This window comes from Nilaparvata lugens, unplaced genomic scaffold (assembly GCF_014356525.2).
Source record: "Nilaparvata lugens isolate BPH unplaced genomic scaffold, ASM1435652v1 scaffold4730, whole genome shotgun sequence".
NCBI classification, from domain to species: domain Eukaryota; kingdom Metazoa; phylum Arthropoda; class Insecta; order Hemiptera; family Delphacidae; genus Nilaparvata; species Nilaparvata lugens.
Genome location: NW_024090779.1, coordinates 9,391 through 25,567, shown reverse-complemented (window position 1 = coordinate 25,567; position 16,177 = coordinate 9,391). Strand labels below are relative to the sequence as shown.

At 35.0% G+C, this 16,177-nt stretch overlaps 1 protein-coding gene across 1 annotated transcript; it reads left to right on the top strand.

Moving 5' to 3' along the window:
- Window positions 1-1,538: 1,538 nt before the first annotated feature.
- On the top strand, window positions 1,539-15,920 carry LOC120355774 (tubulin gamma-1 chain-like; the record flags this gene model as incomplete). Its single annotated transcript, XM_039444462.1, has 4 exons — window positions 1,539-1,650; window positions 6,941-7,123; window positions 9,689-9,883; window positions 15,812-15,920. Coding segments are annotated over 4 exons (547 nt in total), but the record flags the coding sequence as incomplete, so codon positions are not given.
- Between the last annotated feature and the right edge of the window lie 257 nt (window positions 15,921-16,177).

Below are 16,177 nucleotides of genomic sequence, written 5' to 3'. Positions count from 1 at the left end.
TCCAACTCGTCCGACTAGACATCCAACATTCGACCCACGGTATATAGAAGAAGACGGTAGGTGTCATGCGCATGTTTGTGCTTAATTTCCGGTGGAGCTGACGTCATTTTATATTCAATCATCTGTTTTTAACAACAAATTTCATAAATTGCCAATAATACGTGTTAAAAACGTATATCAGAGCGAATGTTTGGAGACAAATTGATTCGTTTGGACATTTGTCGAGCGACTAATGGCGCACATATTGAAATTTATTCATTATGTAAAAAACTGACACGACAAATTACATGAATAAACAACATCAACTGTAAGTAATTTGGTTATTCTTTAAACCATGTTCGAAACCGCACCATCATTTCATGATAACTCTGTAAAAGTAAAGTAAATTCGTATGGCTTTTGCTGGTGGGGAGTCCCTTGCGGGAAGGTCCCACCGCCTGAATATATAATTTAAGCCGTCAATGAGCCTTACAACTGTCATACTTCAGCCGGGACCGACAATTTAACGTGCCCATCCGATAACACGGGAGTGATCTGGTTAAAAAACTTTTGGTATTGAGAGGGTTTGAGCCCGGGATCTCTATGCTGCTACGCAAGCACTCTATCCACTAGACCACGGATCACTCCTGATAACTCTGTATTAGTTATCTAACTAGATAACTAATACTGATAACTCTGTATTAGTTCTACTTGTCTTATTAAATGATACAATAGATTATGTGTAACTGGCGCACAAATATCATCTTTGCCGAACCAAATATCATCTATGTCCAAATCTGCAAAAGCAAAACAATCAACACACAAAGGATCCCTAATTACAAACATACAATATGGTTATCTACCACAATATCACCTTCAAAACAACACTGAAAAGTACAATGTATAGTGTTACTAGCCGTCAGGCTCGCTTCGCTCGCCTGCATTTTTCATTTGGCATTTTTATCATATGTTAGGGCAATCAGTCGGGGGTCCAGACTAAACGGCTGGCTAAACGGATATGGCGAGCGAAGCAAGCCTGACTGCTAGTAATATAATATTCCCAGGATTGAAGTAGCAGTGCCCAATCAATTTTTCCGCGATAAATGCATTTAAATCTTCAACTTGGTGCCAACCTAACAAAGTCAATTTAGTTGCCAGTTAACAACTGTTCGAAGAGGTACTCTATCTAGATTATAGTTCTATAGTAATATATGATATGGAAATTTCAATTATAATTAAGAGATTGGGAGAAGAAGAATATACATGCTAAAAGACGAACTTTAAACCTTAAAAACAACCCTTAGAGTTAAAATATTGCCAAAAGATTTCTTAGTGCGCCTCTAAAGGGCCAACTGAACATACTACCAAATTTGAACGTTTTTGGTCCGGTAGATTTTTAGTTATGCGAGTGAGTGAGTGAGTGAGTCAGTCAGTCAGTCAGTCAGTAGTCAGTCAGTCAGTCAATCAGTGAGTGAGTGCCATTTCGCTTTTATATATATATATATATATATATATATATATATATATATATAGATTTTATCAAATTTGTGTTGTTAACAGATATCCAACGTTTATGAATAATGATCTGGTGGGCTTGATCGGGCCACTGATTCCCACACCACGACTGCATTTCCTTATGACTGGCTACACGCCTTTGACCAGTGACCATGAGGTGAGCTAATCCATCTATTTCATTCACAAAAAACATGCTATAGTAGCCCAAGCGAAAATGGGTCTCTCAAGGCCACTGCAATGTTGCCACTGTTGTCCACCCCTCACTCGACCAGTCTATATACATTGACTATATTTCTACACCCTGAAGATCGCTCTTTCCTTCTCATACCTTCCCTCTTCCTCTTTTCCGTCACTACCTGTCACAAATTCTTTTGAGCACGTCAGGTTCAAAAGTTCTATTGTGTCATTCTTTGATGTTAGAACAATAACATCCCCCTCCTCCGCTATCTTCTTCAACATCATGAAATGGAGGAAAGATTATTGTCATGTATAATGTATAACTCTTTCTTGAGTCATGACATCAAGAAATCCAATTTTATAATCATGATTAGATTTTTCTTAACAAATACAACTATTTATAAACTGAGCTATTACTTCATAAAGTTTACTTGAAGACTTTTATAATAATCAATTGGAAGTGGAGTGATGTAATTTTATTTATTTTATTCAATTTTCTTGAAAAGTGTCCACTTCTCTCTGCATTTTTCAATTTGCATGAATTCTCATTTTATTCTCATCACACTTCATCCATGCTTTGGACTGGCTGTGTTGAAAAGTTGAAGGTATTCATAGTGTCTTTCAGAATTGTTCATTTATGCGTGAGGAGGTGATTATTTATGTTTCTCAGAAAACCTCATTGATATCCTTATGACTCGGCCTATTCTGCTGTTGAAAGTTATATGTATTATATATAAGCATTATGTACAATAAATTTGTAAAACTGTGAACTATATTGTCCTCGTCATAGTCAACAATCCAGAGAAGACAAACAATACTCCTCACAAGACCAATTTTTCACTCTCAGCCCTCTGTCTCACACACGTTCACTTTCTCTCTTACTAGCCACCCTCAGTACAAAGTGGCAACAGTGTTGTTAGAGACGTGTGGTGATATCAAGAGGAAACTTCCACCTTGAGAGACCCATTTTCGCTTGGTCAACTATAATCTTAAGATATATGAATGAATTACTATAGAGCCGAACTTGGTCATTTTCCAAAGTACAGTATCATAGCCACCTCTAATAGAGGTATTAGAGGTGACAGTATTTAATAGATGTTCAATAGTTATGTAGTTAATATTAATGTTGATTCTTTTTGCTCTACCAGCAATGTTTCTGTGTATCTTGACAGAAATAAGATAGAAGGCAGTGGCAAGGGAGAGAATCGGCAAAGCTGTTCTCCTATCTTTCTCCACTGTCATTTTAACGTGAACCTCATTCTACCAATAATGTTCCTGTATATTTTACAAAAATGAGATGGAAAATTTGAAAATTTCCTAAATGAATGAATGCTAAATTACAGAACAGGTACAATACTTTCATTATTCCATGATAGAACCAAACAATGTACAGCCTAAATTGATATTCAACTCCAGAAAAAACCAGTATTTTATAATATTGAAGTTGTGTTATTTAATGCTAAATTACAGAACAGGTACAATACTTTCATTATTCATGATAGAACCAAACAATGTACAGCCTAAATTGATATTCAACTCCAGAAAAAACCAGTATTTTATAATGAAGTCGTGTTATTTAATGTAAATTACAGGACAGTTACAATACTTTCATTATTCATGATAGAACCAAACAAATGTACAGCCTAATTTGATATTCAACTCCAGAAAAAACCAGTATTTTATAATATTGAAGTTGTGTTATTTAATGCTAAATTACAGAACAGGTACAATACTTTCATTATTCATGATAGAACCAAAAAAATGCACAGCCTAAATTGATATTCAACTCCAGAAAAAACCAGTATTTTATAATGAAGTCGTGTTATTTAATGTTAAATTACAGGTCAGTTACAATACTTTCATTATTCATGATAGAACCAAAAAAATGCACAGCCTAAATTTGATATTCAACTCCAGAAAAAACCAGTATTTTATAATATTGAAGTCGTGTTATTTAATGCTAAATTTCAGAACAGATACAATACTTTCATTATTCCATGATAGAACCAAACAAATGTACAGCCTAAATTTGATATTCAACTCCCAGAAAAACCAGTATTTTATAATATTGAAGTCGTGTTATTTAATGCTAAATTACAGAACAGGTACAATACTTTCATTATTCATGATAGAACCAAACAATGTACAGCCTAAATTGATATTCAACTCCAGAAAAAACCAGTATTTTATAATATTGAAGTCGTGTTATTTAATGCTAAATTCAGAACAGATACAATACTTTTATTATTCCATGATAGAACCAAAAAAATGCACAGCCTAAATTGATATTCAACTCCAGAAAAAACCAGTATTTTATAATATTGAAGTCGTGTTATTTAATGCTAAATTTCAGAACAGATACAATACTTTTATTATTCCATGATAGAACCAAACAATGTACAGCCTAAATTTGAGGTTCAACTCCATGGAAAACCAGTATTTTATAATATTGAAGTCGTGTTATTTAATGCTAAATTACAGAACAGGTACAATACTTTCATTATTCATGATAGAACCAAAAAAATGCACAGCCTAAATTGATATTCAACTCCAGAAAAAACCAGTATTTTATAATGAAGTCGTGTTATTTAATGCTAAATTACAGAACAGGTACAATACTTTCATTATTCATGATAGAACCAAACAAATGTACAGCCTAAATTGATATTCAACTCCAGAAAAAACCAGTATTTTATAATGAAGTCGTGTTATTTAATGCTAAATTTCAGAACAGATACAATACTTTTATTATTCCATGATAGAACCAAACAATGTACAGCCTAAATTGATATTCAACTCCAGAAAAAACCAGTATTTTATAATATTGAAGTCGTGTTATTTAATGCTAAATTTCAGAACAGATACAATACTTTTATTATTCCATGATAGAACCAAACAAATGTACAGCCTAAATTGATATTCAACTCCAGAAAAAACCAGTATTTTATAATTGAAGTCGTGTTATTTAATGCTAAATTACAGAACAGGTACAATACTTTCATTATTCCATGATAGAACCAAAAAAATGCACAGCCTAAATTGATATTCAACTCCAGAAAAAACCAGTATTTTATAATATTGAAGTCGTGTTATTTAATGCTAAATTTCAGAACAGATACAATACTTTTATTATTCCATGATAGAACCAAACAATGTACAGCCTAAATTTGAGGTTCAACTCCATGGAAAACCAGTATTTTATAATATTGAAGTCGTGTTATTTAATGTAAATTACAGGACAGTTACAATACTTTCATTATTCATGATAGAACCAAACAATGTACAGCCTAAATTGATATTCAACTCCCAGAAAAACCAGTATTTTATAATATTGAAGTCGTGTTATTTAATGTAAATTACAGGACAGTTACAATACTTTCATTATTCATGATAGAACCAAACAAATGTACAGCCTAATTTGATATTCAACTCCAGAAAAAACCAGTATTTTATAATATTGAAGTCGTGTTATTTAATGCTAAATTACAGAACAGGTACAATACTTTCATTATTCCATGATAGAACCAAAAAAATGCACAGCCTAAATTTGAGGTTATACTCCTTGAAAAACCAGTATTTTATAATTGAAGTCGTGTTATCTAATGTTAAATTACAGGACAGTTCCAAAACTTTCATTATTAAATGCTAAAATCAAATGCACAACTTCATTTCAGTTTGAAATTGATAAATTCCAGTATTTTATAATAATTGAAGTGCTATTTTGTGTTGAAGTTCAGGGTGCAGTTCTAATACTCTCATTATTCCATACTGCAAAGCCTCAATTCAAGGTTATAAACTCTATAAAAACCAGTATTTACATGAAAAACTAGTATTATATAATATTGAAGACGTGTTATTTGATGTTAAATTACAGGGCAGTTCCATTACTTTCATTATGCCATGGTTAAACAAAACTCATAGCCTTCTTTTGCAGTTAAACTCAATGAATACCACTATTTTTGAAGTGAAATGTTATTTTTTGTTGAAGTATAGGGCAGTTCCAATATTTACATTATTCCATGCTTGAATAAAAACCAAATGCACAGCCTAAATTTGAGGTTCAACTCCATGGAAAACCAGTATTTTATAATATTGAAGTCGTGTTATTTAATGTTAAATTACAGGACAGTTACAATACTTTCATTATTCCATGATAGAACCAAAAAAATGCACAGCCTAAATTTGAGGTTCAACTCCATGAAAAACCAGTATTTTATAATATTGAAGTCGTGTTATTTAATGCTAAATTACAGAACAGGTACAATACTTTCATTATTCCATGATAGAACCAAACAAATGTACAGCCTAAATTTGATATTCAACTCCCAGAAAAACCAGTATTTTATAATATTGAAGTCGTGTTATTTAATGCTAAATTACAGAACAGGTACAATACTTTCATTATTCCATGATAGAACCAAACAAATGTACAGCCTAAATTTGATATTCAACTCCCAGAAAAACCAGTATTTTATAATGAAGTCGTGTTATTTAATGTAAATTACAGGACAGTTACAATACTTTCATTATTCCATGATAGAACCAAACAAATGTACAGCCTAAATTTGATATTCAACTCCCAGAAAAACCAGTATTTTATAATGAAGTCGTGTTATTTAATGTTAAATTACAGGACAGTTACAATACTTTCATTATTCCATGATAGAACCAAACAAATGTACAGCCTAAATTTGATATTCAACTCCCAGAAAAACCAGTATTTTATAATATTGAAGTCGTGTTATTTAATGTTAAATTACAGGTCAGTTACAATACTTTCATTATTCCATGATAGAACCAAAAAAATGCACAGCCTAAATTTGATATTCAACTCCCAGAAAAACCAGTATTTTATAATATTGAAGTCGTGTTATTTAATGCTAAATTTCAGAACAGATGCAATACTTTTATTGATAGAACCAAACAAATGTACAGCCTAAATTTGAGGTTCAACTCCATGAAAAACCAGTATTTTATAATGAAGTCGTGTTATTTAATGTTAAATTACAGGACAGTTACAATACTTTCATTATTCCATGATAGAACCAAAAAAATGCACAGCCTAAATTTTAGGATCAACTCCATAAAAACCAGTATTTTATAATATTGAAGTCGTGTTATTTAATGTTTAATGTTAAATTACAGGACAGTTACAATACTTTCATTATTCCAGAATAGAACCAAAAAAATGCACAGCCTCAATTTGAGGTTCAACTCCAAGAAAAACCAGTATTTCATGAATGAAGACATGTTCCTTGATGATGTTTCAGGGCGAGGTGGACCCGTCACAGGTGCATAAGTCGCTGCAGCGCATCAGAGAGCGCAAACTGGTGCAGTTCATCCCGTGGGGCCCCGCCAGCATCCAGGTGGCGCTGTCTCGCAAGTCACCCTATGTTCCCACTGCCCATCGGGTCTCCGGCCTCATGCTCGCCAATCACACCAACATATCATCGGTAACGAAAACACAAACATATTTCATAAATATACAGAGTGAGTCATATGTATGGAAACCCTTCAATAAATTGGAGTCTGTTGTAGATATAACACTGTAATTTTCAGGATAAGTTATTGGTCAAATACTCTACCTTTTGACGTACAACTGAATTTCAACCCCTCATAAGGGGGTGACTTAGGGGTTGTAACTCGAATATTTTAAATGGAAACACCCATTGTGTGGTACATCATTTTAAAGGCATTTTCAATATGAGAAAGATGACATCAATAAAAATGATCTATGATACTTTAATCCGAAATGGCGGCTAATTGAACTTTATCAATTATTTCTTTAGAAACTAAAAGAAATAATTGATAAACTTCAATCAGCTGCCATTTTGGATAAAAGTAGCATAGAACATTTTTATTGATGTCATCTTTCTCGTTTTGAAAAGGCCTTTAAAATGATGTATCACACAATGGGTGTTTACATTCAAAATATTTAAGTTACAACCCCGAATTTCTGTAAAAACTAAAACTTCAACCAGCCGCCATTTTGGATACAAGTGTCATAGTGTTATAGTTGTGTAACATAATTAGAACTAAGTTTAGTATTAGCAACTTTTGTATGTATATCTAATAATATGTACATTATGTTTATCATAGATGAAGATAAGTAACTATATTATTCTTGTCTCTGGTTTTATCAATTAACTCCTCTGGTTACAATTCATTGGCAATCCGATAAATTATTATTATTAATAATTATTATAGCACTTTTAATTGATGCCATCTTTCTTGTTTTGAAAAGGCCTTTAAAATGATGTACCACACACTGGGTGTTTACATTTAAAATATTCGAGTTACAACCCCTAAGTCACCCCCTTATGAGGGGTTGAAATTCAGTTGTACTGAATTGTTTTTCAATATGCTGCCATTTTGTTTCTACGAAGGTTAGGGAGTTGAAATTTTCCCAGAATGTTTTTAGAACCTAGTTCGTAAGCCGTGTAAAGCTGCGTACACATATTCGCGCTTCCAACCCGCACCGAGCACGCTCCTCCCTCCTACCACCATCGAACCACAGTCGCTCCTCCCACGTACCCATCATGAACGTTACGGAAGATGTTAGATCTTCTCGCGTTCCCCGGTCGAACCACTGTTGCTCCCCGGTCGATCATCAATCGCTCTGCTGGAGTGACGTTCGGTTGCGGAGCAGAGCTAAAGTCTGTACCGTACGCACCTTATAATTTAAAAAAGTTGGGTGCATGAATGAGCACGTAACATAAAATCAAACCTGTAAACCTCTTCACGGTGTATATTATCTATTATCCATCAAAATGGTGTTTTTGGTTTTATAAAATGTTTTTATTGTTGCGCTTTGGGGCAATATGACTTTTAAATAAAAAAAAACTAGAACATAGCCTAAAGAAGGCTTCTCTGATTGGTTCTCTTGGAATTGATCACGATTAAAATTTAAAAGGCTTTTGTGCCATCGACACTAATTCTCTGTCAGCAGATAATGAGAAATGTAATTCTTGGTAAATTATCATCATTATCATATCATATCATATCATAATTTCTTTATTCATAAGTTTGTACATTGTATACAATGAATAGTGTCAAAAATATTATCTTTGATTAGATACAATTAAAAATAAAATACATAACAAATAAACATCTACAGAATACAATAATACAAACATACAATACAATTCAACTCAAAGGATCTGATCTCATTTATTCAAATATTCTTCGATATTATAAAGAGCTCTTTCAGTTAAATATCTCTTAATTCCAATTTGAATTTATTGGGATTCAGCTCTTGTTGGATTCGCGTCGGTAGCTTGTTATAGAACTGGCTCCTATGTATGTGGGCTTCTTCTTGTAGAACTCAAGTCTATGGCTTTGCAATGTAAAAGTTTATCTCTGTTTCTAGTGCTGTACCTATGATTATGTCCTAACGTCAAATATTTCCAAGATTTTCTTTCACACACATAATTGTCTCAAAGATGTAAAGACTGTAAACTGTCATTATATTCAAGTGAGCGAAATGTTCTTTAACTGATGCTATGGGGTCTAGGTGTAAAATTATTCTTATAGCTTGTTTTTGTGATTTGAGAATTGAATCCATGTTCTGATTTGAAGTAGATCCATAAAGACTTATACAAAATGATATTATAGAGTGTATGTAGGCAAAATAAATCATTTTCCGCGTTTCTATTTTACAAAAGGGAGACATTTTTTAAGAACATATAATCCACTCGATACCCGTGACAAAACCCTTGTGACATGTTCTGTCCAATTCAAGTTTGATCTACTGTTAATCCCAAGAACTTGGTAGAGGTGGACTGAGAAATGACTTTGTTGTCCAAATTTATTGAAGGAAAAAATGTTTTTACCTGCTGTGTAGTGAATGTCAATAGGTTCGTTTTACTCATATTAATTATTAATTTATTGTTCATCAGATGTTTTGCCAAAGGGAGAGGTTTGATTCTGCTATTATCTCAATTTCATTCTGGGATTTGGCTGATATTTTTAGGTTTGCGTCATCAGCATACAAAACTCATTTTCTATTTATGTTTCAGCTGTTCGACAGAGCGCTGCAACAGTACGACAAACTGCGCAAACGCGAGGCGTTCCTGGAGCAGTTCCGGAAGGAGCGCATGTTTAAGGACAGCCTGGAGGAGCTGGACGACTCGCGGGAAGTGGTGCAGGACTTGGTCGACGAGTACCACGCGGCAACACGAGCCGACTACCTCACCTGGAGGCCTTCCTCCATGGTCAGTCTTGCTATTCAATCGCTATTCCACACTCACCCGATAGTCTTCATTGGCCGACACTCGGAATTATTGTCCTCCGTTTGACTAAGGGCCAAGCCACATGAGGCGTTTCTGCACTGGCGGCGGACGAGTCGACAAGGCAGGAAACTCTCCGATCATCAGCTGATTCCCGAACGCCTACCGAATCAGCTGATATTCAGCCAATCGGATAGCTTCCTGGTCGACAGGGCAGGAAGCTCTCCGATTATCAGCTGATTCCCGAACGCCAACCGAATCAGCTGATAATCAGCCAATCGGAGAGCTTCCTGGTCGACAGGGCAGGAAGCTCTCCGATTATCAGCTGATTCCCGAACGCCAACCGAATCAGCTGATAATCAGCCAATCGGAGAGCTTCCTGCTCTGTCGACTCGTCCGCCGCCAGTGCAGAAACGCCTAAATAAACGCTTCATGTGGCTTGCCCCTTATTGTCAACCGACATTTATCGGCCGTCACTTGGAATTGTCCTCTTAAGGTAGGCGCACACAGATCGTCATCGGACGGACGGCACGCATCGGACGATTAGATTTGATGCATTGTTTTCAATTGGAGTGCGCATACCAATTGAAAACAATGCATCAAATTGTTATCAAGAGGTATGCGCACTCCAATTGAAAACAATGCATCAAATCTCATCGTCCGATGCGTGCCGTCCGTCCGATGACGATCTGTGTGCGCCTACCTTTATTGGCCGTTTTCACAATTGAGTAGGTCACACATTAGTCAAGTTACCTTGAATTCAGTTGAACGGGCGATTTTAAGTTTCCATAACCTCAAATTTATATACAAGTAATAATTATATACGGTAATTATGAAGTAAAAAATCTAATTAATCTCAAAGTTTTCTTCTTGCATCACACTTTTCTATTCATTTATTTTTATACATTTTAAATTGGCTGGCAACTGTTTTCATCTCTACAGATGGAAATATCTGAGATATTGCAATTATTCAAATGCTAATGAATTAATTATTATTAAACGAAAATCTAAATTAAATGCTGTAATTCCCGGGCTGACAAATAATTTTTGAATAGTAGCGCTCATCGAATTTCCATCTAGCTGTTTACCCTGTTGTCAATATTTGCAGTAGCAGAAGTCTGCGGGTGAATTAGAGCATTTAATTTGGATTTTCGTTTCATAATAACTAGTAGTCTGTGAACAGTAGACCTCGCGCTCAGTAAGTTACATTGACCTGTTATGTTTTTCTCAAAAATTAATAAATAATTTATCAATTTAAAATGTCTAGAAAAAATCCTAAATAAACATAGAGCTTTCTGTCCTATCGTACCGTGACGTGTCGTCCCGGAATGTGAGTGTGAGCGCTGTTATCAGGTCTGGCTGCAACTGTCTACTAATGTTGATGGAAAGATACATTTTCAAGATGTTCGATGTTTTTGAATGGGTAGTATTATAGTCCACTAAACAGCTGATTTATGATGAATAATTCTATAGTCTGATTTTTACTCTAATATTGTCGTATGAAGGAGGCTCCTTTTTTATATTATCCTTGAAATTAAAAATTTCCAAAAACCTTGTACTATAAAAGGTTCTAAACCTTGTATATACGTCGACGCGCGATTTAAAAAGGAACATACCTGTCAAATTTCATTAAAATCTATTACCGCGTTTTGCCGTAAATGCGCAACATATAAACATTAAGAGAAATGCCAAACCGTCGACTTGAATCTTAGACCTCACTTTGCTCGGTCAATAATAATAATTAGTTTTCATCTCATTTTCCCATTTGTAGGTTGTATTATACCTTCAAGATTCAAGTTGAATCCAAAAGTTGAATATGTTCAACGTCTACTTGAATCAACAAATCTTTAATGAGGGTCTAAATTGTTATTGTGGATTCAAGTTTCTGTTATTGAAATCAATTTTTCAAAATACATTCATTTTACACAAAACTTGAATTCAAGTAAACTTGACTAATCTAATCCGATTGACTTTCGAAATTCAACGGCTGACACTCGAAAGTGTCCTCCGTTTTGCTAATTCTCACCATCAACTGATACCAGAGAGAAACAATAGCGTAAGTAGATGTCCCATGGTTATAATATTATTAGCGTATGGCAAACACATAGACACACACATACACACACATGAATTCACAAAAATATATGCAGGTTTTTGACCTTTGTCAGCTTGAAAAAAATATATATATAAAACAAAATAAAGCCATCTATCTAGGTTATAGAATAAAATATATGACAAAGAAAAGTGTATATATGCACAAGGAAATAGGAAATAATCAAGTCAAAACTTGAATGTCCAGGTTGGTTATGTAGGCTATTGCTTGTGGAGATGCTGCTATAAAATCATCTGAACCGCCCTGAAAGGCTCGAATAGCACAATGCCGGATGATATGATTCATTGTTTGTCTAGCCTCTCCACAATCACAATCAGGGAGGGCAATCTACCCCAGTCACTAAGAGATGCTCTACATCTTCCGTGCCCAGTTCTAATCCTGTGAGTGCTGTCCATGTTCGCCTTGGCAGATCAAACCCAGCCACACTCCTCCCAACAGAATACCTCAGACTAACACTGAGAGGTGCTCTATCCAACCACTCCTCCTCCCAGCTATCAGCAACAGAGAAATTCTCACGTTCTAGCCGCTCAGCCAAGCGCATGGGAGGGCGCCTTGACCTCAGCCTGTTACCGAGCTCCAGAAGATCTCTGTGGATTGGGAGTGCTCTGTCATTTTTTATCTTATTATACTCACGAACAAGAGCAAAATATCTTCGCAGCACTGGTGGAGCAATGTTGCTGAGAACTGGCAGCCAATATGTGGGGGTGGTTCTAATGGTCCCAGAAATAAGTCGCATGGAATTATTCAGCTGAGTGTTGACTCTATTCACATGGGCACTATTTATCCACACAGCCGCACAGTATTCAGCTGTGGGGTATACTAGTCCTAGGGCAGAACAGCGCAAAGTTGTTGCTGATGCTCATGTTGTTCCATGCACCATGTTGTTCCACAGAGTTTTTTTAGAATATTATTCCTAGTTTTTAGTTTCTCAGCAACATTATGAAGGTGATTTTTGTAGGACAGAGTGCGGTCAAGCGTCACCCCAAGGTACTTTGGAAAGAAATTATGCTGTAATTGCGTGTTGTCAAACCTCACATCCAGTTTTACCCTAGCCTCCCCATTATTCAAGTGAAAACAGCACACCTCTGTTTTTTTCATGTTAGGGTGTAGCCTCCACTTGTGGAAACAAACTGAAAGGGAAGATAGGTCTTCAGTGAGGCTCTCTGATGTTGTTTTCATACTCTTGTCTTGAGTGGCCACAGCAATGTCATCAGCGTACATGAAGATCCTTGATGGTATGTTGGGAAGATCTGCTGAGTACAAGTTGAAAAGGAGCGGGGACAAGATTGAACCCTGTGGCAATCCATTATTGAGTACCTTTCTTCTGCTTAGCTTATCATCCATGAGCACTCTGAAGCATCTGTTCTTTAGCATGTTATTTATCAATTGGATAATAAATAACATGCTAAACAATATGATGTTTGAGGTCCCACCATGTCCCATGGTATAATGAGTTTATGTCGCAACTTTTACTGTTAACTCAAGCCGATTATTGTCGATTTTTACTGTTTTGGCCGGGTGAGATTGTATGAACGGCACAATATGAGAGAATACCAGTGTCACACAGCTTCAAGGGAAAAAACTACGTGGACTATCGGCTTGAGATAACAGTAAAAGTTACGACATAAACTCCCTATACCATGGGATATCTACTTACGCTATTGTTTCTCTATGCTGATACACAGCCATTCGGAGGACAATTCTGATTGTCGGCCGATAGGCGTAAGTGAGATAATGACTATTCTATTCAAGAAAAGTTTATGAAATTATAGTGTGACTCAAGTTATAAAAAAGTAAATTCGTATGGCTTTTGTTGGTGGGGAGTCCCTTGCGGGAAGATCCCACCGCCTTAATATATTTAAGCCGTCAATGGGCCTTACGACTGTCATTCTTCAGCCGGGACCGACAGTTTAACGTGCCAATCGATAACACGGGGTGATCTGGTTTAAAAAACTCTTGGTATTGAGAGGGTTTGAACCCGGGATCTCTGTGCTGCTACGGAAGCACTCTATCCACTAAACCACGGATCAAGTTATAAAGTCATAATTTGATTTACATTGGTTTGCTATCATTGACTTTGTGTCTTGACTTGAGGCCGTGTTAAACGATTACAAAATGTTCTTAGAGAAGCATGCTTCCGTGAACCTATTAGAAAAATTCCAGTAGTTTTACGTTCTAAATTAAAGGTATTCTATCCTTTTTTGTAATTTGTCAAAGCAGATAGCCCCATCCTTTTCTAGCTTCGCACCGCTGCCAAAATGTTTTGCAGGCTATGTGGAAATATAATGAACTACCTGAATATTTTATCTCAGTTATGAAAATGTATTATTTATTCCTTGAAAGAAAAATACTTTATTATGAATATAATATATTAGAATACAATTGATCATTATTAACAAGAATCAACAATTGAAATTATATCAGATACTAGCTATCATAAACTTTGTCTCACGAAGAAGTTTACACGTTTGATTTTATGTTACGTGTTCATTCATGCACCGAACTTTTTTAAATTTTACACTGTTTACAAACTAGGTTCTAAAAATATTCTGGGAAAATTTAAACTCCCTAACCTTCGTGGACACAAAATGGCAGCATATTGAAAAACAATACCTTAAAAACATTAAAAAGGTGTGTTTGGTTTTATAAAATATTTTTATTGTTGCACTTTGGGGCAATATGACTTGAAAAAAACTAGAACATAGCCTAATGAAAAACCTTAAAGTCCGAAATTATTCAAATTGAAACTCATTCACAGCAACACACTGATAACAGTGCTTAAGGAATGATTCCTAAGCTCTTACAAAGAAACTCCGCGGTATCCGGAGAATCAGAGATTGGAGTTTATCAGAGATTGACAATGGTGTAATAACCGAAACCGGTCTTTCTAAGTATCAATAAATCTGTGGTTTTTGACAATTTCTTAGTCTTTTTCATTCAATATAAATAATTACTAAAATATCAACTTCTCAACTACACAAAAAGTATCCGGAGAAGTTCCTCTTCTATTGATCGTTTTAGTTCCTCATCATTATTGAAGCTATTGGTATAATAGGTTAATATAATAGGTTAAGTGACACATAACCTAGCTACATTTGGACTGTTGTATAAATTAGAATTGGAACCGTTTTGGGCTTATAAGCCTGTGGTACTTTTCTGTAAGTTGTGTAATTCTCATTGATTCAATAAATAAATAAACTTTTTCCTTCAAGTAACCCCATGAAAAGAAGTCACAAACAGTTAAATCTGGTGATCGGGGTGGTCAATTTAAAAAATCACTCCCACGGCCAATCCAATGGCCATGAAGTTAGTCATTTAGTAATTGCTTCACATGATTTGCGAAATGAGGTGGAGCACCATCTTGTTTGATCCATTTCTGGTACCATTAAATGAGGCAAGACCATCACAACCGTAGTAAACAAATCAGATAATAACTCATGTAAGTAGTTTTTATAGGAAACGAATAAATTAGTAAAATTTTCAATATGCCGCCATTTTGCTTCTACGAAGGTTAGGAAGCTGAAACTCTCCCAGAATATTTTCAGAACCTACTTTGTAAACTGTATAAAATTTAGAAAAGATCGGTGCATGAATGGGCACGTAATATAAAATTAAACGTGTAAACCTCTTCGTGGAGCAAGGTGTATATCAGCTACCTTTAATAGAAGTCAATGACAAAGAGAAGAATATGAATATAAACTCGAACTGTGATGTACCTAATATGCTTCCATGTACTAATTTTAATTGTTTTGAGACTTGAAAATCTACTCCTATTGATATTAGAAATTCAATTGTTTCAGATGCAGAGTGAAGATTCAGCTAGTGCCAAAACGGATAATACCAAAACAGAAACTTGAAAAATCTAACAAGAACATAATCGATAATAATTAAACGAATAATATGCCATATATTACGAATAATATGATGCCATTCAATTACACTATTGTTAATACACACTACATAAAAATAATATTTTTGGTTCAAAACAGTTATTTATTAATTAATTCATTTTTGTATTGTGTTCAGAAGTTGGGAATATCTTAATAATTTTGTTCAATTTGTGAGTTTTGTATCAAAGTCTGTAAAATAAAAATGGGGTATTCTCCTTTTCAAATTCTCTCGATTTCGAGAGCTCGAAAAATGTTAGCAAACTGCTCATGCTTGAA